The 27,913-nt window shown below is 55.5% G+C and overlaps 1 protein-coding gene across 3 annotated transcripts; it reads left to right on the forward strand.

Moving 5' to 3' along the window:
* The first annotated feature begins 2,559 nt into the window (after window positions 1-2,559).
* ETV5 (ETS variant transcription factor 5) lies at window positions 2,560-16,304 on the forward strand. Of its 3 annotated transcripts, none has more exons than XM_069024569.1 (13): window positions 2,560-2,680; window positions 3,236-3,372; window positions 3,552-3,639; window positions 3,785-3,832; window positions 3,935-3,985; window positions 8,908-9,037; window positions 9,147-9,410; window positions 11,058-11,317; window positions 11,986-12,045; window positions 12,452-12,520; window positions 12,887-13,056; window positions 14,261-14,362; window positions 14,522-16,304. In XM_069024569.1, exons 2-13 carry the CDS (start codon window positions 3,328-3,330, stop codon window positions 14,741-14,743), a joined length of 1,509 nt encoding a protein of 502 aa, XP_068880670.1. In that variant the 5' UTR covers window positions 2,560-2,680; window positions 3,236-3,327; the 3' UTR covers window positions 14,744-16,304. The 3 variants fall into 3 exon arrangements, with proteins under 3 accessions (XP_068880670.1, XP_068880672.1, XP_068880671.1); XM_069024571.1 differs by having other exon boundaries at window positions 3,352-3,372; XM_069024570.1 differs by lacking the exon at window positions 2,560-2,680 and adding an exon at window positions 2,841-2,916.
* Window positions 16,305-27,913: the final 11,609 nt, after the last annotated feature.

Consider the following 27,913-nt stretch of genomic DNA (forward strand, 5'->3'; position numbering starts at 1 on the left):
GGCTGAGCGCTCAGCCACATCCTGCAGGGCACAGGGAGCCCAGGGCCACCGTTCTGGGCCAGTGGTGATACACCAGCACCACCCTGCCAGGCTCCAATCCAGACGTCCCCTCCGATGGCCAGGGAGATGAGCCCTGCCACCTGCCCCAGGGAACCCAGCTCCAATCTGCTCTCACACTGCCAAAGGCATGGTTCCCTGGGCCTGCCAGCTCCCAACCTCCTTAGTCTGATGGTGCAAAGGTCCCGAGCCCGGGAGGGACCCACAGAGGCCGGGACTTCAGCTCAGCTGTCCCCGGCTCCAGGGACGAATACGCCGTGCAGCTGAGGGGCACTCGAGGCTGTAACCCCCCCCCCCATTCCCCAGTGTCTCCCAGTTCCCAAGTGTGTGGGATGGAACCAAACCCCCAAACAAGCCCCTAGGCGCTGGTGCCGGAGCTGCACTGGGGGACCCCTGAGAGCTGGGGAACGCCACTCCCACAGGAGCCCCAGCCCACTCCTCCCTGTGTGTGTGTAGCCGTGGTTGCCTGCATGGAGTGGTGTCCGTAGCGTAGCGCGTGTTGCCGTGTACACCTGGGCTGCCGTGGGTTTGCCTCCAATAAAGATGGTAATGAACTCCTCAACTCCTGCGGTGCACGGGGGTGATTCCTGGCCAGGCGTGGCGTCCCCGCCTCTGGGAACTAAAAGAGATGGTGCCCAATCCCGGGTGCCGGGGCTGAAGGGGTGCTGGCAGCAGCAGCAGCGCGATGGAGCGGTGCTCAGTGGGAGCTGCATCCGGCTAAATTTGGAGCTTGCGAATTTTTTTCTTTTCCTCAGTGGGGTCTAAATTTAGCAGGCACCGGTCACCATCCCCCCTCCCAGCCCTGGTTCTCCAGGGGTTTCGGCTCTTCCTGTGACCTCCCACCCGCCTGTCCTAGAGCTGCACTCGGCCTCATCACCTCTCCCTGTCCCAGGGGTGCTGAGCAGCCCGCAGACGGTGCGGATCTGCAGCCGATGTGGGGTGCCCACTGTGCCCCCCAGCTCTGCAGTGACCCAGCCCAGCCCTTCTGCCCGCTGTGCTCCCCGGCCCGGGTTTTGCCACCCGCCCGCCCATGTGTCATCTGCTAATTTTACCTGCAGTGATTTAATCCTGGTTGCCTTTGTGCAGAGGGGAAGTGAGAGCACGAGTGCCTGCAGAGCCCCCCGGGAGCGGCCCCGAGCAGCAAGGACACCCCGTGCCCTGTGTGCTTCCTCCCCTGGCACGCGGTGTATCCCAGCAGCCACCCCATCATTCCGCCCGGGACACGAAGGCAGATGAACTACCTGCCGTGACCACCATCAGCCCTGGGGGCTGGAGGTGGCCCTGGAGGGCTTTGGGAGCTCATTAGTAACCCAGCATCGACAGAGGAGTTCCTGCCAGCAGCCCAGAGACACGCTGGGCAGCTCTCCCAGGACATTGACAAGCCCACGACCTGAGGATTTCAAGCTGGCCAGGACATCTCTGTACCGACAGGCTTCCTAGTCCCTGGGCAGCTTCCCAGGATCCAAGCAGAAGGTTCCTCTCCTTCCTAAGCTGAGATGTGCAATATGTAACCAAACACCTTGGTTTTGCCTTCTCCAGCAATAACTTCCTAGTCTCCCTCCACAACAATGCGAGGCCTCCGCACAGCCCATTTATCTTGTGCAAAGTGCTGCGTCCTCCCTGAGCAGCCACCGACAGGGCCCCAAGGCAGGTCTCACCACCTCGTTACAGGTAGGGAAACAGAGGCACTTAGCAGGGAAATGCTGCAGTGGGGGGGCCTGGCAGGCACCCAGTAGCACCACTCTGTCCTAAATTCGTTCCCAAACCTCTGGGACATTTGGTGTCCTTCAAGGGTGTGTGTCCAAGGGTGTGCTTGGAGGGGTCTGTGGCAGGGGCAGCCCCAAAGCTGCCCTTGCAGGTGGGAACTAATTTTCCCATGTCCCTTTTTAAAGGCAGCCCTGGCTCCAGGGTGCCTGCAGGTGCAAGGCTGCCCAAATCAGTACTCAGGCAATGGGTTAGCCCTGGCCTCGCAGGGGGTGCCGTGTGACGCTGCCTTCCTCGTGTGAACCACCTCCCAAGAAAGCAGAGGGGACCCCACGGCCTGCGAGGCCCAAGGTCCACCCCATCTACACGGCTTGCTGTGTGGCAGGTTCTTGGGCACGCTGTGCACGGACACGGTCCTTCCTCTCCACCCCGGACCCGAGGGTTGTCCCACCAGCTCGGCCGCCCGTTAAGGTCCCGTCCCCCCTCTTGCAGAGGGCCGCGGCCCCTTTAAATCCTGCGCTGCCCCGGCCCCACCCGTCAGTCTTTTCCCCCTTCTATTTTTTTATGAATGAAAAACGCTCCGGGCGGAGCCATGCAAATCGCGGCGCGCCCATTGGCCGCCTCCGCCCCCGCCCACTCAGCCGCTCTCAATGGTGCTCGGCGGAGCGGCGCGCGGGCGGGCGCGGGGCGGCCCCGCAGCCAATCAGAGGGCGCAGGCCGCCGAGCGGCGGCACGCCATTGGCCAGCGCGGAGGGTAAACAAGCGGCGCGGGGCGGGGCGCGGCGGAGGCCGCTGGCTCGGGGCTTGCGGGCCGGCGCAGAGCGGCAGCGCGGTGCCCGGGCTCGGAGAGGCGCCGCGCCATCCCCGGCCCCGCTCCCGGCTCGCCCCGCTGCCGCTGAGGCTGCGGCGCCCCGGCCGGGTACGTGGGGGCCCGGCGGCGGGGCGCAGCGCGGCCGGGGCCTGGGCCTGGGGCGGGGGCGGTGTTTATGAATGGCGCGGGCCGCGCGGTGTGAATGGCGGGGGGCGCGCGCGAGCGGGCGCTCGAGCGCGCGCTCGGGGGAGAAGCGGGGCGGGGGGGCGGAGTTTATGAATGGGGCGCGCGGGGCGGCGTGGGAACGAGCGCGGCTGCGGCGCGGCCCCGCAGCGCCCAGCGCGGTGAGAGGGGCGGGGGGAAGGGAAGGGAAGGGAAGGGAAGGGAAGGGAAGGGAAGGGAAGGGAAGGGAAGGGGGGCGAGGCGAAGCGCGGCCTGCCCGCCCGCCCCGCTGCCTCCTCCCGCTCCCACGGCGCGTGATGTCACGGCCGTTTCTATAGAAATTAGGTGACATCACGAGCCGGGGGGCTGCGACCCGCCACGGCAGGAGCGGGCCGGCTCCCCGGGGAGGCGTGGCGGCCCCGCACCCGCACCGAGCCAGCCCCGGGGGTGGCAGGGGCCAGGGGCTGACCCCTCCCCCTCGCCGTCCCCTCCACCCCCCAGCCGCGCACCTGCCGGAGCCCGGGCGGGACCCCCCTTCCCGGGCCGGCGTCGATGCTGAGCGGGCCGGGGGCACTGCCCGCTTCCCCCGCACCATGGACGGCTTCTACGACCAGCAGGTTCCCTTCATGGGCCCCGGGGTAAGTTTGCCCACCCTGATCCCTGTTGACACCTTCCTCCCCGACCTTAGGGGACACCCCTTCCCCATCCTTGGAGCACCCACTCCTCATCTTTGGGAGTACCCCCCTTGTCCTTGGGGGCACCCCCCAGCCTTGGGGGCTGCCACCCTCATGGGCAGCTGTCGCCCTGTTCCTTGCAGAAGTCCTGCACAGAGGAGGGCCGAGGCCGGCTGGGGTCCGATAGGAAAAGGAAATTTTTGGAGACTGACCTGGCCCATGACTCGGAAGGTAGGCAGGGCTGGCCTGGGTGGCCATGGCCTCTCTGCGGCCCCATGAGACCACTCGCCTTGCGTTGTTTTAGAAATAATCCTGCAAATAATGGCAGTTTTATTTATTCTTCTGTGGAGCACATAAGTCTTTCACTCTGTTCCAGAGCTCTTCCAGGATCTCAGCCAGCTCCAAGAGGCCTGGCTAGCTGAAGGCAAGTCTTCACCTCCGCCTTTTGCCATGTAAAATCTCTCTGCAAGCGTTTTTTTGAGAACTGAAAACGCCATAAACCCACTTTTTTGTTTGTTTTTTTTAGCTCAGGTCCCCGATGACGAACAATTTGTCCCAGATTTCCAGTCTGACAACTGTAAGTGATTGTTCCGGGTTTTTGTTCTCTGGGGGTAGATGTTTGGGTGCCTGTGCAAACATTTGAACTGGGTTTGGAGTAGCTTCCTTGGGAAAGCAGTTGTTCCTGGGGCTGAAACGTGGAATCATGGGCTTTTGGGAGAAAGCACGTGTGGTTTGGGTGCATCGAGATGAAACGTGCAGTGTCCTGTCTTTTGTTAATGGGGACAGTTATGGCCAAATGCATGGAAATATCTCTAGCTGCTCTCTGGGTTCCTCTGAGACGCGATGCTTGTTCGTAGCGAGGTGGATTCGCTTCTAAATACTCCTTTTCCTTTTCAAGTGGAAGAGATAACCCGTGCTGGGCTGCTCGGTTAGCCACAATCTCTGCAGTTTCTAGAGCTTTTTAGAGTCCTGGCCCAGCGCTGTTGGCAAGAGCAAGCCTGAGCGGTGAAATTTGAGCCGCTTTAAGCAGCATTAATCACTGGCAAGCCAGCGTCTTTAAAAGGAGGCCAGTGAAAATGCAGTCCCTCGTGAATTGCATAAGAGCGAGAGTTGGTTCTGAGCCGCGGGTGGTTGCCAGAGCGGGTTAGTGGCGAGGGCAGGGGCCGGGAATGGCGTGTGGGGCTGGCACAGCTCCGGGCGCTGCTCCCGGGCGTCAAAGGGTCGGGTGGAGGAGAAGGGGGAGGAATCAGGATGTTTTGAGTTGTTACCTGGCAAACACAAGTAGTAGCTTGGTGTCGGTGGCTGGGTTTTGCTGCTGAGCCAGACAGCTACGGAACTTAAAGGAAATCAAGTTTAGCCTGCAGTCGAACAGATTTTTCATTCCAGCTTTGTCACAGCATGCAGCGGGGTATCTCCTCCGACAGCAAATGCATGTTAATTATTGCTCTTTGATTACTTTGGAGTGGGAAACTTGCCATTAAGCCGGTCCAGACAGCCCAAGTTTCAGAAGTGTTTTTTCCCCTGTCTCCCCTGAGATAAAAGGCGAGCCCAGAGTCAGCAACACAACGGTCTGTTGACATCCCCAGCACAGCCCAGCAGCTCTTGCTTGGAGCAGTAGAAACTGCAGTGTGCGTGGGAGGGTGGCTCTTGGAGCTGAAGCTGTTTCCAGTGCCTTTTGGCAGTCTCTTTTTCCTTGTAACCTGAAGAGCTCAGAGAGGAGAGACAAACTTTTCTGGGTGATGCAGGAAAAAGAGGAGGAAAAGAAAAAGGCATTTATTTGGTCAGGACTCTTAAAATGTTCTGACCTGCTCAGCCTGTGGACCTGGTGTTGAAATGCCTTTGTCACTTGAGAGATCTGCCTGCATGACTCCCTGCAGCAAAAACCTTCCTTAACTTTCCTGGGGAGAGAAAGCAAAGGTTTCTCTTGCTGGTGGGATTGCTGGCTGTGGGGGGACTCAGACTGAGGAAGAGGGGAATGGGAAGCCCAGCTCTTCCATCTCTGCACTAGAGAGAGTTCACAGAGGAGAGAAACTCCAGTTTTGAACCATGTGCCACGTAGAAAGGGAGAGAAGGAGGACTCTGGTGCAGCTGTGGTCTGCACCCAGCTTTCACTAGCAGGGACATGCTGCCTTCCTGGGCTGGCAATCACATTGGAGTTCAGCATCTGTTAGCTCCCGGGGAGAGGTAAATGCCCCCTCAGTCCCCACGGATGCTTGTGGGCATGTGTTGGACTCTGTTTCTGCAGTTGTGTAGCTCCACGCCTTTTCCCTGAGGGAACTGCTGCTCTCTTATCCTGAGCAAACCTCAATCTTGTGCCCCATCTTGCATTCCCAGGGCCAAGCTTCCTTGGCACAGCAGCAAAAAGGGACAAGCCAGGCTCAGTTTGGGCCCCATGCAATGGGGAGCATTGCCGCATGTGCCACGTGGAGTCTTGGAGATGCTCAGAACTGCAGCATCCTTCTTGTCTTGCTAAAACCCCCTCATGGCTGCCTGCAGCTCTGCTACTGCCCACTCTCTGTTCCCGACTCTGTAGCCAAGATCCCTGGCAGGCAAGGGTCTTAAAGTTGGGGCTTGGGAGCAAAATAATCTGGAGGGCAGTGGGTCTCTGTGCTGGGGAGGAAATCCCTCTGTAGGGAAAGCAAGGCTACTCCAGATGAGGGATGAATTGTTCTCAGTGCCCTGGACCAAGTAGCAAGAGGCCAGATTCTGTGCTTCTTAGTTGCCCAGGGAGGTGGTGGATCCTTCCATGACAGCGAGGAGGCTGTGGTGACTCTGCAGAGCTCACCATGCTGGCTCTCACGCTGCACCCCTGGCTGGGCATGGGGGTGAGCTCACCAGCAATGTGGTCCTGTGGCCAAGGGTGTACGTACAGTGTTATGCCTTCATTGGTTGTTTAAGGATCTGGGAAGTGATGGGATCATGCTGAGGAGATGGGATCATGCTGAGGAGATCAAGCACCACAAGAAGTGATTTGTTCCCAGGGTACCTGTGGCCTCCCTGCGCAGGCAGCACGTGGCAACAGCCACGGGCAGGGCACGGAGTTTCTTACACACCAAAATGAAAGAGGGATGTTTGTTTGTGAGGAAGAGTTGTTTAAACAAAGGAAAGCAGGAGCCTGGCTTCTATTTCTGCCTCCTCTCCTGGTGTGACCTTGGGTGCGTCCTGTAACGCCGGGGGATGGAGGGGCAGGCGCGGAGCTCGGCTCCCAGGTGACAGCTTGAGCGAGTGCCAGTGTCCCCGGGCTGGACGTGGTGGTTTGGTTGCCTTCCCCTTGCCTCGTTCAGTGGAAGCCACTGTTGTCCAAGCTTAGTCTCGGGGAGGTCCAATTATGCCAATGGGTGGGAATAACCTGCCCTGTCCTCCACCAAGGGATCCACTGGGAATTCAAGGCCTTGAGTGGCTTTGCGGTGTCACGCTTGGCTGACGGTTGGCGTTAGGGGCATTTCCAGTTTGGCTGCTTGTATGGCACTGTGGGGGTTTGCCTGAGCTCCTCTCCTGGCTGGGCACAGCAGTGGCACGTGTGGCTGGTCCCTTGCCCGGCCTCCCTGGGGTCCTTCCATCCCGAGGGGCTGCCGGGCACCCACGGTGTCCTCGCTGCTGCTGTGGCTCAGCCTTGGCGTGGATCTGCCGACACGCGTTCTCCGGCCCTGTCTGTAGTTGAGCTGCTCCCTCTGCATATTTTTATATATTTTTTTAGCTTTTAATTATAGTGCCGAGGGCAGGACCGGAAAGGGTAAAAGTGCTTGTGCACCCAGAGTTCCTTTGAGGTGTTGGGTGCTGGGGCAGGGCAGCTCCTCCCATCTGGCTGCTCGCTGCTGGGACCCAAACCCAGTGCCTTCCCCCCCAAAAGCTGCACCACTGGCCTCAGTGCCCCCTGGACTCCTCCAGCCTCGCTGGCCATGAGCTTGGCTGAGGAGCGAGTCCTGCTGAGCAGCGCCGGCCGGCCCTGCAGTGTTTGTGTAAGGAATCCAAACGTTGCACAGAGCCCGGGCTTGGACAGCTGGTCTCTGTTAGGATCTTAAGGCTCATTTCCCTTTTTTTTTGAATGGCAGTGCTAAGCTCTGGGGAAATTTTTCCTTTCTTTTTTTTTTCCTCCCTCAGCCACATGAATGGAGCACTACGAAGTGTTTGTGAATGGAGGGTGGTGCCTGCTCAGGGACTGGAGGCTTTTTTTTTTCAATGAATAACCAGACCCCATTGTACGACTGGCGGAAAAACAACCCGCTCCAACAACACGGAGCCTGTTCGGAGAGCCATGCCCGCGATAGGCAGCTGGAGCCCTTCCAAAGCCAGTTCCCCTTTGCTTTCCCATGGCTCATGGGGTGCCTGTGCTTTGCTGCTGCCATGCTTGGCCCCCTTTTAAGGCTGGAAATGCTGAGAGTGGCAAAACGTCGCTGGGGAGGGGGGAAGGAGGAGTGGGATAAATCCGGCTTGGGAGCGGGTGGAAGGCGTGTGGGGGGCTGTGCTGGCTCAGCGCTGGGCTTTGTGTTTCAAATCCTTCACGGGGAGGGGGGGGTTTATGCCCTTGGTACCAGCTGTACTGAGGCCTTTCGAGGGGGGGATGGGTACAAAGGGGAGTCAGCAACTCTTTAAAGGTTTTGACAAATTAGGGGAGTAGCTAATTACCTGGCAAGCTGTGAACAGTTGTCCTGGAGCTATTTGCTCCTCTCCAGTGTAGCTGGGCTGTGTTTAGGCTTCACATGAAGCTAATACTCCACTTCCGATTAGTCTTGGCTCTCCTCTGAGGCACTATTTAGGTACAGATCTCTGAGGTGCTTTCCCTTTCCTAGGGCGCCTGCTTTTAGAAATTAATTAGCTTAAGCATATATTACTCAGTTTATAATTATATATAGCAAGTGATCTTGGGAGTGGGTGGAGAGGATTTGGGTTTAATGGGATGTTTGTCACTTGAGCTCATACAATCATGGGACCCTAGGAGTGGATCCCATTGGGCCACCTTGGCTGCAGGAAGGTGGATCCCACTTAAAAACTCTGGGAGTGGGTATGCCCCTGTGAGGGCGAGTGGGTTGCTGTTTACGAGCTCTTGGAGCTCCAGTCTGTCGAGCCCCCTCACCCCTTGCTCTGTGTCTCAGGCGGGCAGCCACTGCCTGTGGTTCTTGGGCTCTTCACTCACCGGGGAGCTGCTGGCCTGGCCACAGCACGTGTCTCATCCAAGGCTGCAGTTGAGCTGCCTGTTGCCCTCTCACAGCCCTTGCTCTGCCCCTCTTGGATCCCAGTGGGGAGTGATTCCCCTTCTGAGAACTGTGTCCTGGAATGCTGTGACTGTCCCAACTCTGCCCTCCCCTGCCACCCTGGCTCACTTCTCCGCCGGTGTTTGGGTCTGGCAGGGCACCATATTGCCCTGGTTCAGTTGCCCAGTGCTCCCAGGGCATAATTCAGCACCTTATTCCCAAGCAAAGAGCTGATGCTTGCAGGGGTGATGTTCCCATCGCCCTCTCCCCTGTGGGTGAGCCTTTGTCCTCCTCGGTGTCCTTGCAGTGGTCCTGCACGCCCCACCTCCGGCAAAGATCAAACGGGAGCTGCCCAGCCCATCCTCGGAGCTGTCATCCTGCAGCCACGAGCAGGCTCTCTGTGCCGGCTATGGGGACAAGTGCCTCTACAACTGCTGGTAGGTAGCACGGGGACACCGCTGCCTGCAGAGCCCCCAGGCGCTCTGTGCCACGCGGTGCTGTCCCCGCCGGTGCTGCCGTCAGCCCCTGGCCCATCTCCTTTGGCAGTGCCTACGACAGGAAACCCCCCGCCGGGTTCAAGCCATTAACGCCGCCCGCCACACCGGTGTCCCCTGCGCACCCCGGCCCGGCCCTGCCACCGCCGCCACCGCCGGCCCCGGCCGTGCCAGCGGCTGCCCATGGGGCTGCCCCGGCCCCTCACGCGCTGCAGGAGCAGCGGCAGCAGCCGCCCTTCGCCGTGCCGCGGCCACCGCACCCGCCCATGCACATGCCAAAGATGATGTCTGAGAACCAATACCCCACAGAGCACAGGTAAGGCATCCCCAGAGACCACAGGAATCCTGCGGGGCTTTATGGGGACTCTTGGTGTGGGTTGGTGGTCGCAAAGTGTGGGGAAGAAAGAGAAATGCTTGTGCCTTTGTCCCCATGCTGCGGTTGCAGTTGGTGGGCCAAATGTTGCTTCCTGTGGTCCCACGTGGCAAAACTTGCCACTTCCTACCGGGATCTTGTGGCTCTTTCCCCTGCTAACAGGGAACTGCTCCTTCCAGTCCCAGAACATTGGGCAGAACCTTTACCTCCCTCTTGGGAAAGGCAAGGGAGGCAGAGGCTGCCTCCTGCATCCACCCCTGTTCCAACAGGTGATGGTCCTGAGTCAGGGCTCTGCTCTCCTCATTCCCACTGCACTATAGCTCTGCCTCCCAAGCCAAGCCCCGCTGGGCTGTGGAGCTGTGACCATCTCTGTGGAGCTGTGACCATCTCTGTCCTGCCCATGTGCACCCAGGCTGGGGGTGGTCCTGAGCTTCCCCATGCACTGCATGGCATCACCATGATTTTGTGGGCTGTGGTGGGAGACCCTTGTTCCCTCCTTCCTCTCCAAGCTGTGGCTTCATTCCCCATCACTCCCACATCCCTGGAGGCTTTTCCAGTCCCCTCCCTCACCCTGGGTTTGCTCCTATGGGTGCTCTCAGTAGGTGCTCTGCTTGTGGCCTCTGGATGCCCTGTGCTCTGACAGCCACCATGTCACCCCTGTGGCAATAGGATGGGATGTGGCAGCCTGGCAAAGGCCATGCAGTGGGGCCACGGAAGCCCTTGGAATGTGCCCACAGCAGGCAAGCATCCCTCCCCAGCAAAGCGGGGCTCCGGGTGACCTTCAGGCTATGCAGGGGGCTGGCTGCGACCCCTTGGGAAGCACTGTGCCAGCATGGGGCTTGGGTTTCATTCAGGAAGGGCAGAGGGACATGGCTCGGAAATGGAGTAATCCCAGCCCGGCAGCTGGGAGAGCTCCGGTTACAAAGCCAAATGGTGCAAGGCCGGCTGAGAGGAGCCGGCACGGAGATCCAAGATCACCTTTCAAGGTGCCGGAGGACGAGGGGATGTGGCAGCACCCCCTCGAGATGGTCCCTCATCCATCGCCACCAGCAGAAACCTTGCTCTCAGACCAGTGGTGGCAGCACCACGGAGCCCAAAATAGTGCTCCCTGCTGTCGAGTTCAAGGTTTAATCCCAGCTGCGCAGGCGGATTAGCAGCCGGCTGGAGCTGCGGGGTGGATTTGGCTTTGCGTAAGCGCCCACCCATGCACAGCATCCCTGGCCCCTGCCCCCCACACTGGGGACAGATTTTACTGGTTCACAGAGATACGAGTGTTGGAGGGTGGTTTTTTGTTTCCAGATACCTGAAGGCCAGATGTGATGGCCCATGTGTTATCCTGCTCCTCCATCTTGGGGTCCTGAGTGCTTGGAGGGGCACAGGGCTTCTCAGCACCCCACTGGGTCCCCATGGGATGAGCCCCTGTGGTGGCTGTGTGTCTGAGGAACCGTCCCAGCCTGCTGTGGGTGCACCCTGGGAGCACCCCAGGCTGAAGGCACCCAGCTGTCAGTCAGGCAGTCCTGGTCTGGGGTGGGAGCCGACAGCAGGGCTGACCCTCCCACTCCTCAGTAATGCCATGTCCTTCTCCCCCAGGTTTCAGAGGCAGCTGTCTGAGCCCTGCCACCCCTTCCCGCCGCAGGCTGGGGTCCCGGGGGACAGCCGCCCCATCTACCACCGGCAGCTGTCAGAGCCCCTGGGCCCTGCTGCCCCCCGCCCCCCTCAGGGATTCAAGCAGGAGTACCATGACCCTCTCTACGAGCATGGCGGCCCTGGCCTGCCCGGTCCCCCCGGCCACAGCTTCCAGCCCCCCATGGGCATCAAGCAGGAGCCCCGGGACTACTGCATTGACTCAGGTGGGTGCTGGGTGGGGTCACACCAGTGACACTCCAAGGAGCAGAGCATCTCTGCCATCAGCATGGCAGGTGCAGGGTTGAGCCTTGGGCAGTGGGTGCTGCGTCACCCTGGAGCTCCTGTGGTGCTGGGATGCTGCTCTGCCTTTTTCTTTCCTCTTTCCTTCTTTTCCAAAGCCAGAGGATAGAGCAGGCGTTTACCTGATGCCAGTGGTGTGGCCAGTGCTGTTGCCACAGGCTGGGGCACCCACGGCGCCTGGCGGGTCCCCCCTTGGCTCTGGCCTAGGGCCAGCTGTGACTTCTGCCTGCTGGACCCTACCAGCATCACGGAAAAATCCTCTAATCGCCTTAGGACCTAAAAATACCCCAGCCTCGGGATGGAGGGTGGCACAGCCAAGCAGATGGTAGGGGAGGCGGAGCAGTGCCTCCCTTCATGCGGGGCCTGTGAAAACTCGAGCTCACTTAGCCCATGCTCCAGTCTAAATTCCAGTGCCACCCCAAGTCATACTAGGTTTTTTTCCCCGATGTTGAGGGTGGATGTGGTAGACCAGGGAGCGTGGGGAGGGAGGAAGGTTCCCAGACTTCACTGCAGGACGTTCTCGGGATGAAGAATATGCTGCCGAATCCATGGTGGCACCCACAGGGTAATGTTATTTCCATTTCCCTCTCAGAAGTGCCTAACTGCCAGTCCTCGTACCTACGGGGGAATGTCTTCCCCAACAGCCATGACGGTGAGTGACCCTCCTGCTCTCCCCCATCATGGCCCCATCCCACCTCTCCCTTGTGGCGGGCAGCACTCCCTGGGCACCCTGAAAACACCCACGAGAGCACTGTGGGGCCTGTGAGAGCGGCGTGTGCCAGCCCCGAAAGCAGCTGGCGGCCCCTGTGAGCGTGCTGTGAGGGCACGGCAGCGCCGTGTAATCTGGGATAATGCTCCTGACAGAGCTGCTAATAGGGTTTGGGAGCAGTGACGGGGGCAGAGCTGCGCAGCGCTCAGCCACTGAAATAGCTGGGAATGGGTCTGCTCCCAGAGCTGCGGATGGGGTCCTGTGCTGGGTTGGGCCAAGCCAGGGTTTTTTGGGGTCCAGCCAGGGTAGTGGAGGGGCCCTATGCTCACCAAGGGTCTTTTCCTCGTAGGATTTTCATATGAAAAGGACACACGATTGTATTTTGATGACACGTGCGTGGTACCCGAGAGGCTGGAGGGTAAGAATCTGGCCCCGGAGGAGGCCTATGGGGGAACTGGGGCTCGTGGAGGAAGATGCGGGGATGCTGGGATCTGCAATGCCTGCCTCATAAAGCCAAGCAGTGCTGGCACTGTGCTCTTCAGAGCTGCTGAGAATCATCCCACGTGGCAGCTTGGCATCACTGCCACGTTCCATCTCTGTCCCTGACACCTACGTGCCTGCAGCACCATCCCCAGCACCTCTCCCCTCTCCCACCCCATGGCCTGATCCTGCTCAGGTGTCTTGGCACAGGGGTGACCCATGTTGTTGTACATGTCCCCTGCTGGTGACACAGCCTGGGAGGAGCAGAGCCAGGGTGTTTAACCAGGTGTCTTGGTGCGGGCAGGTAAAGTGAAGCAGGAGCCCACCCTGTACCGTGAGGGCCCTCCCTACCAGCGGCGTGGGTCCCTGCAGCTCTGGCAGTTCCTGGTCACCCTCCTGGATGACCCCGCCAACGCCCACTTCATCGCGTGGACCGGCCGGGGCATGGAGTTCAAGCTGATCGAGCCTGAGGAGGTAAGAGAAGTCCTGCCCTGGAGCTGGGGAGTTGCTGTGGGGATGCAGGACTGGGCTGATCCTGCCCGTGCAACAGCATCTTCCCACTTGTGCTTGAGGCAAGACACGTATCTCTGCTCTGCAGTCAGCTGTAGAAATTTGCCTTTAATATCTTCCACTGCCTCCTGGTGTGGCTGAAGCTGGCAGAGGCCACCAGCTGTGGTGGTGTTGTCTCTATGCTGTGCCTTGCTGAGACCCAGGTTCCGCCATGGCTCCCTCCTTCCCGAGCTGCTCCCATCCTTTGCCCTGGGTTTCCAGTGATGCCTTTTCCTGGTGTTAAAATCAAGAGTCAAACATGGTTAGAAGGGAAAAAGGGATTTTACCTTGGTATTTATTTTAAGGATCCTTAGGTGCAGACATCCACGTCGAATGCACCGAAATGCACACCGCAATGCACACCCCCAAAAAGATCTGGTATAACATTATAGGTCTTACTAATTAGCATATCTATCAAAAATTCCCCAAGAAGAGGCTCGAATGAGCCCCCCTCCCCCCCCAGGAACCTTCCCCTGGATGGTTCTATCTTAGTTTACAGAATGTGGTCTGGAGAGGACCTTGGGGTCTGGGGCGCACTAACTTTTACCTACAAAGCTTCTAAAATGTTCAGTCTCTTAGCCGAACAAACAAGTCCAAGAATGTAGGCAAAAAGCACTAAGAATACAGAAATTGTGAAAAGGTATAACAGGGGTATAAAAGAAAAGGCAAAAAGTCATCATGGCATCACCAGCAGCAGCTCTGTGCTGGCACACGGCCGTGCCGGAACCGTGCGGCTCCGCGGGAGGGTGACACAGAGGAAGAAGCTGTTTGGGGAATAATTGAGAGCAGCTGTAGCCAGCACCGAGCTGCGCATTGTGGGTAATTACCCATAATATCTCTTGCGCCATGCGTGGAAATTGTGGTATTTTGAAGCAGCTTTTTTGGCAGGCTCTCCCTAATCAAATGGCTTTTGATTTGACCCCTGACTTGGTGGTGGCTGTGTGGTCACAGCCGGAGCATTTATCATGGCAGGCTGGGAACCACGCCCAGACCACGGTGACACCTTCGCCCCTGGCTGCTGCAGCCCCCCAAACAAGCCTCTAGCCTGCATTTCAGTTGTGATTTCCTTTGAGGATCCCTGTTCAAGCCCCAGCTGGAGCCCTGATGGCTGCCACCTCTCTCCCCACAGGTAGCACGGCGCTGGGGCATCCAGAAGAACCGGCCAGCCATGAACTACGACAAGCTCAGCCGCTCCCTGCGCTACTACTACGAGAAGGGCATCATGCAGAAGGTGAGTGCCCCCCCTGCCACCCCGCAGCAGGGTGTGAGCGTCCTCTGCTGCCCCAGGGTGCAGCAGAAGAGGGATTAGGTCTGGTGTGAGGTGTGTGGTGCTTCCCCAGGGCAGGGGTAATGTTCAGGGCACCTCTCACGCCCTCCCTCCTCCTCGCAGGTTGCCGGCGAGCGGTACGTCTATAAATTCGTCTGTGACCCCGACGCCCTCTTTTCCATGGCCTATCCCGACAACCAGCGCCCTTTCCTGAAGACGGAGCCGGACTGCCCAGTGCTGGAGGAGGAGACGGTGCCGCTGACCCACTTCGAGGACAGCCCGGCATTCCTCCTGGAGAAGGATCCCTGCGGCAGCCTTCCCTACGCGGAGGGCTTCGCCTACTGACTCGGCCGGCTGGCAGAGCCATTGGCACTAGCGCATCCACCTGGGGCAAACACGGTTTTCTAAAGAATATTTTTGGCTGTTCATAAGGAAAAAAACCAACCCAACGACAAACCACATGGGTGCACACACACGAATTCGAGGAATTTAAAACGCCCCACGTGTGTTGCTGCCGAATTCCCACCCTTCCTTTCCAAGGGCTAGTGCACAGGACTGCCCGTGGCTGGCACCTCCTGCCATGCATCAGTGTGATGTCTTGGGGCGCCGGCAGCCTAAAGTTGCAGTCTCTTCCCCAGGCCCTGGCTCCGGCAGTGCCCCAGGACTGGGCTGCGTGGCTACCGAGCCAATTGTCACGACAATCTGCTTTGCATCGAGCACAATCCGCGTAGCTGCCTTGTGTGGTGGAAAGGGCTTTGATTTGCACAGAGAGGAGGGATGCGGGGGGGCCGCCCGGGCCAGCACCCCGGGGCTGATGTGCGCAGCATCCTACCCCAACCCTGAGGAGCCTTCTGCCTTCTTCCTGAGCCCCCCTCCCCATGTAACCCGTTGTTCCCATAGAACCTCCTGCATCCTCTCCGTGCCCTCAATCCTCCCCAGCTCTGGCAATGGGCCATGGGTTGCGTTGTGGGGGAGGAGACCCTGACACTAACTCCCTCTTCGTTTTTGGTTGGTTTTTTTTTTTTGGGATGTTTTAGGAAAATACTAAAGGTTTCTAAACTGATTTTTGTAGATTTTTTGTATTTTAAGGCAAAGCTATTTTTTGCAGCCCGGCTGCTGTCCCTGGAGCCCCTGGGGACACCCCCATGGCTTTCCTGGTGGCAGGGGGAGCCCTCGATGCCCATGGCTTCCTGGGATGGCTGCCGAAGGATCTGGTCCACTCCATTTCACTGCTCCAGTCCTCTTTCCCAGGGGAGCCAGGGCTGAACCCCAGTACAGGCTCAGCTGCACTCCCCCTGCTCGGCATGGCCTCGGAGCTGGGCTGTAAGGCTGAGGTGGGCAGGGATGGGGGGTCCCCCACCCCCCTTCCTCAGTACCCCACTTCCCTCCAGCTCCCCCCACCCCTTGCTGCACCTCCTAACACTCCTCCACCACTCATATATCCATACCTGCCTCTCCTGCACCAGGCTACATGTTTTGTTGTAAATGCTGTATAGGAATTTTTTCTCCTCATTAGTTAGCTTCGGTTGGAATTTTTGTTTGTTTTTTTTTTTTTTTTTTTGGTTGTTTTGGGGTTTTTTTTTGGTTGGTTTTTTGGTTTTTTTTTTGTCTGTTTCTTTTTTTTTTTTTTTTTTTTTGGGAAGTATGAAGATTAACTCTACGACGACTTGGTTGCTCTCCCCATGGTGGCTGCAGTGGCTTGTACCCATGGGGAGCATTTGGTTTTGGGAACCCCACCTTGGGGACAGGTTTTTAACCATTTGCTCGGTGTGGCAGGTCTGCAGTGCAGAAGGAGTTAATCTGAGGACTGATTTGAAATATCTTTATTCAAGCAGGGCTATGTATCTCCTGCAAAGCTGCATTACATTCTGTACTGTGTACAATAAAGGATCTTGCTTCCTGTTCCTCCCTGACTGCCTGGGCTCCTGCTTTGCCTGCGCCATGGGATGCTGCCTGGGTTGGGAGGAGCCCCTGGATGTGCTTGTGGGGTCTGTAGTGGTCCAGGGTACAGCCCATCACTTGCAGTCGAGCTGGGACCAAGTCACCAGGGCTGCTCTCTCCCCAGTCCCCCTGCCCTCTCCCCAGTTCTGCATTTGTTGCTCCTGGGTCTGGACACTGCCATGGCTTCCACAAAGCCACATCCCATGAGAGGATCCGTTTGGAACGGGGGTGGCTTCTGCCTAGTAGCTGCAATTTAATATTGCTTCCTCCCCAGGGTTTCTCAGTGAGTCCTCCCCTCCCCTGGAACCCCGAGCACCTGCCATTGAGCAGGGCTAAAGCTGGTGGTGACCTCTCAGGAACGCCCCTCCACAAGCTACTGACCGTGGTCCCCTCACTGTCTCCATTTCTAGCCTAGGAACAATTCAGGGCTTGCAAAAAGATGAAGGAGGTGGGTGGAGGGCAAAGGCTGTGCTGTGAGGACTTGATTCAGTTGAAGGGTCTGTGTTTCTCCTGACAGGCTGGAGAAAAGCTCAAACACCCCAGAACTGCCCACTCCCTTTGGCCTCAATTTTAGCTGGGCTGAGCCAGGGTGTCCACAGCCTCCCAGCCCATCCTGTGCAGGGCCTTGGTGTGATGCTGCTGGAGATACTCTGACACGTCTTCTCTTCCAGCTGATTCTCACTGCCCAGCCAAACCCCAGCCCTAGATGTGGCAGTGGAGAGGTGAAAGGTCCTTATGTGCCATGATGCTTTTTACATACCCACCCCACCTTGCCTGGATCCACTCCTGGCTGCCAGCCATGTTGCTAATGGGTCTTTAAGCTGCTCTTCCATCATGCCTGAAGTGATAAGCTGCATGGAGAAGTGTGGCTGTCTCCCAGCCCAGGCAGGGCAAAGCAGGATCTAAAACATCCAGCAAAACCAATTCATCTGGCATGAAGCCTTCAGGGAGCCAAATCAGCTGTTTAGCCTCAAGAGACATCTTGCACTCCCAACCCCACCCCATTTCAATATTCTGCAAAGCTCTGTCCTCTGCCCAAGGCTGCAAAACCCAGGTGATCTGAGCTCCAGACAGTGTCTGGTAATCCCACCTCACTAGGGATTTCAGCAGACTGAGTCCTGGTGCTCAGGATGGAGCAAGGGGAAAATGGGGCCACCGGTAGCGCGGCCGGCAGGCAGATGGCCAAGGGTGGCGGGATCTCAACCTGGTGCAAAGATGTGGGACCAATTATGGATGGCGAGGAAGAGGATGAGCAGATAAGGCAAAGCCTTTCAAAGCCTTCATCAAGCATCTTGTCACACCACAACCCTGACCCTGGCCCTGCAAATCTTACTGTGGGCAGGGCTGGGGCCCTGCGGGCATCTCTCACGCTGCTCTTACCGAAGGGAGAGGTTAGGAAGAGGTGTTTTTCTATTCCAGTTTGTCAGTGTGGGGCAAAAGGGGTTCAGGCCCCAAAGGGTTTGGTACCACACTGGCTTTTATTACTTAGGACACCAAGGATTTGCTCCTCATTTGATCCTGCTTTACATCACCCCTCCCTCTCCTCACTCTCCATGCAGAGGGCGTGGAGATGCTTTGGGTGCATGGTCCCACTCGTCCCCACCCCGAGGGTGAGGGACAAGCCACAGCCGTTCAGTGTCCTGCCTGCAGCCTCCCAGGGATGAGGACAAGGGCTGCCAGGCAGAGCAGGGGTTGGACTAGCATTAGCCAGGAGTTGGGGAGGTGGAGGGGAAGCAGGTGGGGAAGCGTCCGTGCTCCCTTCTCACCTCCTGCCCCATCAGATGCTGCTCCCAGGCACAGGGATGTGCCTCACGTGTGCTCCAACATGCCATGGGATGGGGAGCCTAGCTGGGGAGCACTGCTGCAATTGCCACCACTGCCCCCCAGGAGCAGGAATGGCTTGGGCTACCACTGCTCCATCCCAGGACTGACCACCGTGGTCCCCTCCTCCCCTACTCCTGCACCATTTGCCTCCTGCCTTCCTCCCACTCCTCCCAGTGACTGGGGAGGATGAAGAGGAGCAAGCAGACAGGATGGTGAACAATGAAGCAGCATTTTGGGGAGGATTCAGCTATCCAGACTGGGAAAAACCTTGATGCTGGTATCCAACCCTGTCTCCAGTCCTCCAGCTCACAGCTTCCACCCCTGTGTGGTCCTTGTGGCAAAGAGCCCATTGGCAGTTCGGGGTGAACAACAATCTGTGACACTGGGTAAGCACACAGTAAAATGGCAGCTGGTATTGAATGGGGACAAATGTGGTTTTTCCTATTTTCTTCTTTTCACAGTGTTTATAATGTGCCCCCAAGTTACCCCCTCCCTGGCATGAGAGTTTGGAGTTACCAGATGGTCCAAGAGGCACAGGTTAAAAATCATTTGGAAAAGAGGAGCCTGTAAAAGGGAGAGCATCATTACAACCCTCTACACATCCATAATTCATGGCGTACATTTCTGCTCTCCCTGTCTCAGAAGCATACAGCAGGACTGGAAAATGTTCAAAAAGCAGCAGAGACAGCCAAAGGTCTGCTATGGCTCTTACAAGGGAGTGTATAAATAGTCTGGCACTTCCTACTGGGGCAGGATTTGTGGCTCAGGGGCTTCATATTTAATAGCCCATGATGCAGTTTTCCATTGCTGCCTGGAAGAGCATTTTGGGGAGGAATTACTGCCCACGCAGCTTGTTCTCCTGGCAGGACCAACAAGCCCAGCTCTCGAGAACAGAGGTGCTGCGTGGTCCAGCACAGGCAGTGCGACACAGCTCCCACCTGGCCCACGTCCCACTGCCCATCACGGTGGCCTCGTGTCTGTGCTTGGCAGCTGGTTCTACCAGGGAGGTCACATCACAGCAGCTCCTCTCTTCCCCAGCTCTTCCAACACTCGATGTTTTCAATAAGCGGGTTGATTTGGCTCTTAAACACCTGGAGCAACATGAGTGGCTCCGTGTGTGGAGCCAACTTCAATATGAGTCAACTCCAGAAAAAACGCAAAACAAAAACAACCAAACCAAAACAACAACAACAACAACAACATAAATCAAGCAAGCAAAAATTTGGGCTGGTGAGTAAGGAAAAGGTGAGGAACTTCCACCCGGGGGTGTGCAGGACACTCAGCTCCCTTCACATCGGTCTGGCACCACCTCGTGGATGTCCATCTGCTGCTTCTGGCCACCACGGGGTTTTGTGGTAGCACATCTGCAGAGGTCTTTGGTATCCAAATGTGGTTCATACCAGTGGGCTGGACACTCTGTGGCAGGTAGGACTTCAGCCACAGCTTGTTTCCCACACCTTCTCTCTGCTTTGTGCTGACTTTCCTGGGAGATGTGTCACTGACTCCCAGCCACCCACTCCGGGGCAAGCTGTAGGAAGAGGGAGACCACTGACCCCACCTTCTCCTGTGCTCCATTGAGAAGAGAGCCAGGGCTCCACTAATACCCCTGAGCCTCAGAGCCCTCCAGCACTGAGCTCCCAGCCTCTTACAAGGCACTAACACTGGAATAAGCTTTTAAGTGGCTTCTGAAACCATGAGCCAATTGCTGAATTAAAGGCTCTCAGCACTACAGGGGAGGCTCCGTCATCCTCTTATCCTTAACCATGGCAGTAACTGTCTGTGTCATTCCTGTGTTCCACAGGTGCCCATGGACTATTCCCAACCACGGGTCACCTACACAGGTTCTTCTGTCCGGAGAAATCCTGAGGAAGGCATCCTGCCTAGAGGAAGGTGTCCCTGCCCATGGCAGGAGGGTGGAACTAGATGGTCTTTAAAGTCTCTTCCAACCCAAATCATTCTAGGATTCTATGGTTTCTTGGCCACTTTTTAGAGAGGCAAGCAATAGGACCCCAGAGACTCAGATTTTGGAAGGAGGGTGCACCCACTTCATTGCAGAAGCAGGAGATCCCTCCTGCATTGAAGGGCTGGGTGCTCACCTGGCTGGTGCTCAGCCCTCTGGCCAGGAGAGGGTCAGCCAGTGCACGGGTAAGACAGGGCAAAAGATGCAATATGAGGTTTTGTTTCAGCTGTCAGTGGAGCCAAGGTGAGAGGCAGAGCTGGGAACTTGTCTGGAGTACAAGGAATCAGCAGTAGCATCTCATTTAGAACGCTTCTTAGTTCAATATAAATAAAATCATCCTGGGCAGAACAGGCAACAAATGAGGCCAGAAACAATGAGCTCCCACAATACTGGCTCAGCACAGCTGTACCCCTGTGCTCCAAGCTGATCATCCATTGTCCTGCCATAAATTTTACTGGGATTCCCGAAGGGACCTGATAAAAAAGGCCTTCAAATGGCACAGCCAGGCCAGCCCTGTACCAGCCTGGGCAGCATCCCCGGGCCTGGCACCCTCCACATGCTGCTCCCTGCAAGGATGAAAGAGGATCTGCCAAGAGTGACCTGCACCCAGGCTTGCAGGAATCTCTTTTAAAAATTCATCTCTTGGTTTCTTGGCCACCTTGGACCCAGGAGAGGGCAGCAGCAGCCCAGGCTGCAGCCTCAGCTACCCTTTCCAAAGCTCCTCTTCATCTCCTAAGCTGCTCAGAGACAGCTAAGAAAGAAAAGCAGTGTATGGAGGGAGCAGTGAAGAGCAAAAACCCAGTGGGTGGGCTAGTGGTACTCTCCTGGGCTTCAAAATTGTTTGCTTTCAAGATGGAAGCAGAAAGAAAATCTTTCTTTGAAAACCTACTGGTGTGCCAGGGCTTTCCATGGCAGTCTTTCATTCTTTTGCTATCAGTGGTCCCTATGGATGCTTGTCATGGCACCAAAAAGTAAGGTGGCGATACTGGGAATGTTCCCAATAGAGGTGGGAGGAAAGTACATGCAGTGTGTGCCCATCACACTGATGCAGAGATGCTAAAAGCCTGTGAGATTCCCACTGTGGAGCTCTTATGGCTTCACTCAGAGCACTCCAGGGAGGTAAAACAAGATTAGCAGCACTCCACGGGCAGGCTGGCTGCCGTGCCCTTGCTGATTTTGTTGTCCCTGAAGGAACAGGAAGGGGAAGGCTGGAAATAGGGGAATTTTTTACTTGTCCACCTTGGCACTCCACACACAAGGGCTCCCCCCCAGCTCGGTGCACTGCTGAACACTGTGAAACTCAGGCTCCCCATTTCCACTGGCAGCATCACAGGTGTAGGTCAGCACCTCCCGGGGAAGCTGTGGCCTTTCCACCCAGCCAGGCTGGCAGCATCCTCCTGCCTTTCCCAGATGAGCTCACCGGGATGAGTCACGGAGCAGGTGAGTGGGAGGAGGACATCCTTACAGCCGCACCGAATTCCTACAGTGCATTCCCAGCCACCTGCTTTGACAACAGCCAGCCTGTTGTGGAGCCAGCCCGGGGTTTGCTGAGGCAGTTCCATTTCTGCCTGGCTTGGCCTGCCCCAAGGCACACGGGCGGCATCGTGCCCCACTCCTGACTCAGAGCATACAGCTGAGCCCTCAGCCGTGTGGCCTCTGTTCTCAGCAGGGCTCAACTCATGCCTTTTTTTTTTTTTTTTTTTTTTTTTGAGTTCACACCCTCTGAAATCAGAGAAGTGCAAAATTATTGCTTACCAAAGCTGTTCTCCTGAAATGAGTCATGAAAGAAGGAGCTTTGTCACTCTACCAGACAGAGCCCCGCTGCTTCTCTAAATTGGATGGCACCAGAGAACAGCTTGCTCCTCCCTTTGGGCTCCAACCCACCTGCACCCGGTGTTACCAGCCTCCCTCCAGAGCCTGGAGAGAGAATCTCCTGCACTATTCCCATCTCACCAGATGACCAGCCCTTTGCACCCCATTTTTGGGTGAAGCTCTGCATGATGTGGTAACATTTTGGTGAGGCCATGCTTTGCACCAGGCTAGCAGCTTGTCTAGGGAGCTACCACTGTGTGCACAACTCCTGCAAAATAGATCTCTTATTCAGAAAACTGTTCAGCCAGTCAGTGTAGCCTTTTCCTTCCATCCATCCATCCATCCATCCATCCATCCATCCATCCATCCATCCATCCATCCATCCATCCATTCCTCCCTCCCTGGTGGCACCAGGGCAGAAGCTGTGGAAGGAAGGAGCAGAAACACCATTTCCACACCCAATGCTCTGTCCATACCAGCTACTGAGAGACATTAAAAAATTTCAAAGCCAAGGTCTGAACCTACAAAGGCCACCAGATTTATGCACTACATACAGCCACCTTCCTTTTTCCCCCTCAGATGATGTCTCCTGCCCTAAGTCAAATAGAATGGTGTATTCTTGGTGCCCTAGAAAAGCCAGTATCGGGTATCTTCATGCAATTTGGAATTTAGTCCCTTACCTTGAGGTTTTGAACTTCTCCTTCCCAGTATGAAAGGTAGTATTCTTTGGAGATCACTACCAGAGAAAGGAGGCAGACATGGCTCTATAGGAAATGTCCCTTGTGTCTAGTGCAGGACCAGGAGTACATCTTAAGCCAGAGCTATTTTCCATGACTGCTCTTAGCTCCTTCTGTGGTCTGGAGGCTGACCTAGCTTCAAAAAGCCTCGCTAAGGTGTTTCTTGTTCACCTCCAGCCAGTTGTGGGCAGCTCACAGAAAGCTGCAGAGCACAGATCCCTGAATTTTCTTTCTTCGTTCTTGTCTCTCCTCTGCAAAGACTACCCAGACAAACCTTGGGAAGGAGCCTGTGGCCTGGTTATTGTGCACCTGGCTCTCAACTTTCCCTACAATGAAGCTTGCAAGAAGTGCACATCTCTCACGTGGGGCAGCCCATGCTCAACTTCTCCCAAGTCCAGCAGCTGTTGGATGAAAGCAGGTACGCCTCCAGTGAGATTTGTTGGCTTCTCTCTCTTTTTTTTTAAGCAATAAAACAAACAGATTCCATCCATCAGGTGAGATGATTTGACAAGATCTGGCCTGATTATTTCATTTTCTTTAAAATTGCTGCTCATTTGCAGCACTGTTGAAACATGTCAGAGGCAGCACACCTGCAGGCAGCCTGAAAGCAATGCCCACGGAGCTGAGCCTGTCAAAATGAACTCATAGCTTTGTCATGGAAGAGACACCAATGGACAGGATCAGCACAGTGATCATGATTTGAAGCCTGGGGCACGGTATGGTGAAAAATCTTGTAGGTGAAAAGAATCTGGGAAAAGCAGCAGAGGCGTGGGAAGGGAGCTGAGAAGCAGAGCTCTGTGGGCACCACACATATTTTACAGCTCCAAAGCTGCCAGAATGGCATCACCACCAATAGTGGCATCATCACCAGGAATGGCATTGTCCCCACTAAAGACATCACCTGGACTTTCTTAGTGCCAAAACCATGAGCCCAGTGTCAGAACTTGACTCTTGCTTCAGCAAACACAGCCCGTCCCAGCCTTCAGAGGAGCAGTGGTCACTGAACTGGAATCCTGTTGCATGGATCAGCCACAGGCAGGCCTTGGAGATGTCCAACATTCCCACTGGGTGCCTCTCGTTGTGACAGAGGTGTCAGTCTGGAGCGGGTTCATCCTTAGCCTGCTTCCCACAGGAAACAAAACTCCACCAACCGTGCTCGGTCTGTCTGTCAAACCCCACTCCCCACAACTTTTGAACAGTGGCTCTTTTGATAGACCTTTTCTTTTGTGAGGGAGATACAGCCCCAAAATATAAACACCCATGAGCGTCAGGGGAAGAGGCAGCTGGGTAGAGGTGGAAATCTGTCTCCTCCCAAAGTCACGGAGATGCTGCCATCTGACCACCTGGCACTACCACCTTCAAGTACCCACGTGCTGAAAAACCCTCATGGATGTTGATCCCATGCTGGGCTTGAGACACCAGCATCAGAGCTGCTGGGAGGGATGCTCCCCAGCACAGGGATCCTACAGTTCTGGCACATCTCCTTCCCTCTCCTGGTACAACTGTGTGGCCATGGTTAGGAGAAGGCATCCTTTGTGTACAGGCAAACACAAACAGGAGGAGGAACGTGGGTATTTGCCCCCCAGGGAGCCTGGGAGCCTGCAGCAGCTTCAGGCACCTGACTTCCTTCTTAAAAGATTGTCTTCGCTGTACTCCCACTCACCTTGCTCCACAAACTGTTTGCTGAGGCATTCTGTGCCAGACCTGAGCTCTCAGCCTTTAGGAGACACTGGTTTTGCAGATTGTTATACCTTAGCTCACATAAGAAACACATTCTTTCCACTTTTCAGCTCAGAATATTTCAGCAGTAGATAATTTCTCCTAGTTTGCCATGTGGCAGCACCTGGACCAGACCCTTGGTCAAGCTCTTGGGTCTGTTGCACTTTCATCCCATTGGGGTACGATGGAAATATTAAGAGGAATGAGATAATAAGCAAAAATATTCTTGAATTAGCCAATAATATAAGGATGCAGTAGTGGGGTAAGCCCAGGCCAGGAGGAAATGGAGGTGTCCAATCCCCACCAGTGCATCCAAGCTTCACCCTCTTTACTGAAGACCTGTGCAGATTCAGCAGCACTGTAGCACTATAATGCCAATTTTTCTCATGTGCAACGTCTTCCAGCCACGATCCAGGTGACCAAACACACAGCTGTAAGGGCTTGGTGGGTCGGGAGTGGTGCATTTGGCCCAAAATCTTTCTGTTTTGAGGGGAAAGGAAGAAATCTATTGCCTCCAGCAAGCAACAGAAGAAAAAGGCCAGCCTTGATGCTGTGGAGTATTTCAAGCATGGGTATCAATAATCACACCTGGTTACAAGCACCAGCTGTGCCCAAAAGGGGACTTTCTTCTATGACTTTATGTCTCCCAGCCTTGAAATATTATTCTCCTGCTGTCCAAAGCACTGGAGTATCCAGACACGGAAATATTTCTTTTAATCCTACATTCATTATCTAAGCACTGTGAATGCTCATGTGTTTGAATAAAAGAACATTTCCTCTGAGACAAGACCAGGCCAAGCACTGTGGGATTTTTGCAGCACTACCCTGGTTTTTGTAACTCGATGCATTCAGCCAGACACCAGCAAAGCAATCCACCTGACGTGTAGATTCATCCACTTCCAACCTGGCACAAGGAAGGTAGCCACCAGCAGTGCCCTCCTGACACATGGGTGCCATGGTGAAAGCAGTGCCATGGGAGGAGCAGTGTCCTGTAGTGCTGGAAAATTACTGGATTTCTCTAAAATGCCCATCCCTCTGTTTTGGCTGTGGGTTAAACACACCTTCTGGCACTAACAGCATCATATCCAAAGCCCTCATTCCCAGGACTGGCTGTGTACCTTTGCTCAGAGCATTTGGCTCAGTAGCTCTCTGGCCACAATAAATCATAATTCCACTCATGAGAGAAACAAGGAGAGTCTGCTCTCCTGACATGACAGGTTGGTATTTCCAGAAGTAATTTGGAAACCAGAAAATTACTCAATGTGCAGCAGGAATTAAAATTAAATATAGGCTGGAATATTTTTTTGTCTCCTAAACTAGGAGGATCTCCCTCTGTCTGGAAGTAGTATCTTAAATTAGGGTAAGGATTTAATAAGAGTTACTGCAAGTGAAAGAACTTTAAGATCCAGCTGACACCAAGGCTTGGGTCTAATTACGTTTTCTTCATGAGGAAATATTGCATAGCATCCTTGCTTGTCTTCTCTGTAACAGTCTTCAGAAGATATTTCATGGATTACAGGATGAAAAAGGATCATCAGAGAGCAAGTTTAGATTTGATATTAGGAGGCTGGTGAGGCCCTGGCACAGGTTGCCCAGAAAAGTTGTGGCTGCCCCCTCCCTGGAAGTGTTCCAGGCCAGGTTGAACGGGGCTTGGAGCAACCTGGGATAGTGGCTGCTACCATTGCAGCACCACTGCCAGCATCCCAGCCTCCCAATATCCCAACATCCCAGTATCCCAGTGGGGTGGGCAGAGGGCAGAGGTGGAGGACGTAGCTGGAGGACCAGCAGCTGCTCTTGAGGCTGTGCTGGCTGAGTGGTGGCAGAGAAAAGCAGGAAGAGAAGCTGAAGTGGGAATTATCAAAAATGGACACAAGTCTGTTCTTGCATCCGCTTTGCTTTCTGGAGCATGGTGTTGGCTGGGAAAGCAGTGTGGCTGCAATCCAAAGGGCACAAACCCCAGATTTCATTTAGAGTTTGAGTTTGTGTGGGTAACTCCACTCCATGGCTTCAGCTGCACTCACAAATCCATGTTTGTACCTGCAGAAGCAGCATCCCAGGTCTGGAAAAGCAGTCCAAACTCTGCTTCCTTCTGACGTGCCTTTCTTTTCTGGTTTGTTTAGTTTTTTTCAAGAGTTGCAACAGTGCCTCCTTTATTTAATGGCTTTATTTTTAGTACTTTATAGGACACACACCATCAGGGAGCCAGAGCTCTTAATTACAAACATTTCAGCATAATATGGACCATCTTGCTGTGTGGTGGATCTCCTCAGCATCGTGCTGCTGCCTTGGAGGCCTTCCTGCCTGTGGGCATTAGGGCTGGCTGGTAGAGGCTGGAACAACAGGGAGAAGGGTAATGTTTAGGTTCCCAGACTGCTTTTTGAGTCAAATAATGTATTTTCAGCAGGTTGAACTGTTACTAAAGGAGGAGATGAAGGTGTCAGGTTTTTTTCCAAACCTACTCCTTATGTTCTCTCAGGAGTGCCTGGAGAACAGGCACATTTGCAAATGTTTTTCCCCTTTTAGAGCTGTTTTTGTCAGTCTTCTGTGCACTCTTGACACTCCTGCTCCTGGAAATAAGGTGGGGAAGCTGGTGCCTGTAAATCCCATTTGTCTGTGCTGTGCTGTGTATATACACCTCTGTCTGGGACCCAGTGGCTCCTTGAGACAGCAACGTGCATGAGAGGTCTGCAGGGACATGACCCTGGGATTTTCCCCAGCTCCTCGAGCTCCAGACTGTGGGAATCAGCATCAGAGGCTGCCCACAGCCTCCCCAGGAGAGGCTGTTGCTCTCTATTACACCAGGCTCTTACAGCAGGCTAAGGCCTGCCCCCTTCACCTGCCCATTTTATGGGGGCAGGTTAACCCTGCTCTGCTCTCTCTGCCTCTCATGAGCTGGCAAAGGCCACTTTCAGGAGCTGTCAGCCATGCAAAATGGGATTAATCATAGAACCATGGCATGATTAAGGTTGGAAAAGCCCTCTAAGATCATTGAATCCAACTGATAGCCCAGCACTGCCAAGGCCACCACCGACCCCTGTCTCCCATGTATCTACACATCCTTCAGATCCCTCCAGGAATGGTGACTCCACCACTGCCCTGGGCAGCCTGTTTCAGTGCTTGAACACCAGTGAAGACTAAACTCTCTTGAACAGTGAAGACTAAACCTCTTGCTTGAACACCTTTCACCTAAACCTCTCCCTCCCACTGAGGAAGAGGCTGTTTGGTCTCATCCTGCCCAACATGAGTTTGATTGGTTTACCTGCATAGGTGACTATTCTCAAAGTGCCCACCCGACCTCAGAGAGTCCTGTTTGCCAAGGCAAACCCAACCCAGTAAGACAGAAGAAGGGATTTGTCAGCATCACCCAGATGTTTAACACAGCCATGTCCCTGCAGCATGTCCCACCTTCCTGCGAGCCTCGCACCTCCTCTGCACAGCAACAGGTGCTGGGGAAAGCAGCTCCCTCAAAGCACCCAGGGGAGATTGTCTTCTGTAGAGGGCAGGGATGATAAATCAGCATGG

The sequence above is a fragment of the Aphelocoma coerulescens genome, chromosome 9 (genome assembly GCF_041296385.1).
Source record: "Aphelocoma coerulescens isolate FSJ_1873_10779 chromosome 9, UR_Acoe_1.0, whole genome shotgun sequence".
Classification (NCBI taxonomy): Eukaryota; Metazoa; Chordata; class Aves; order Passeriformes; family Corvidae; genus Aphelocoma; species Aphelocoma coerulescens.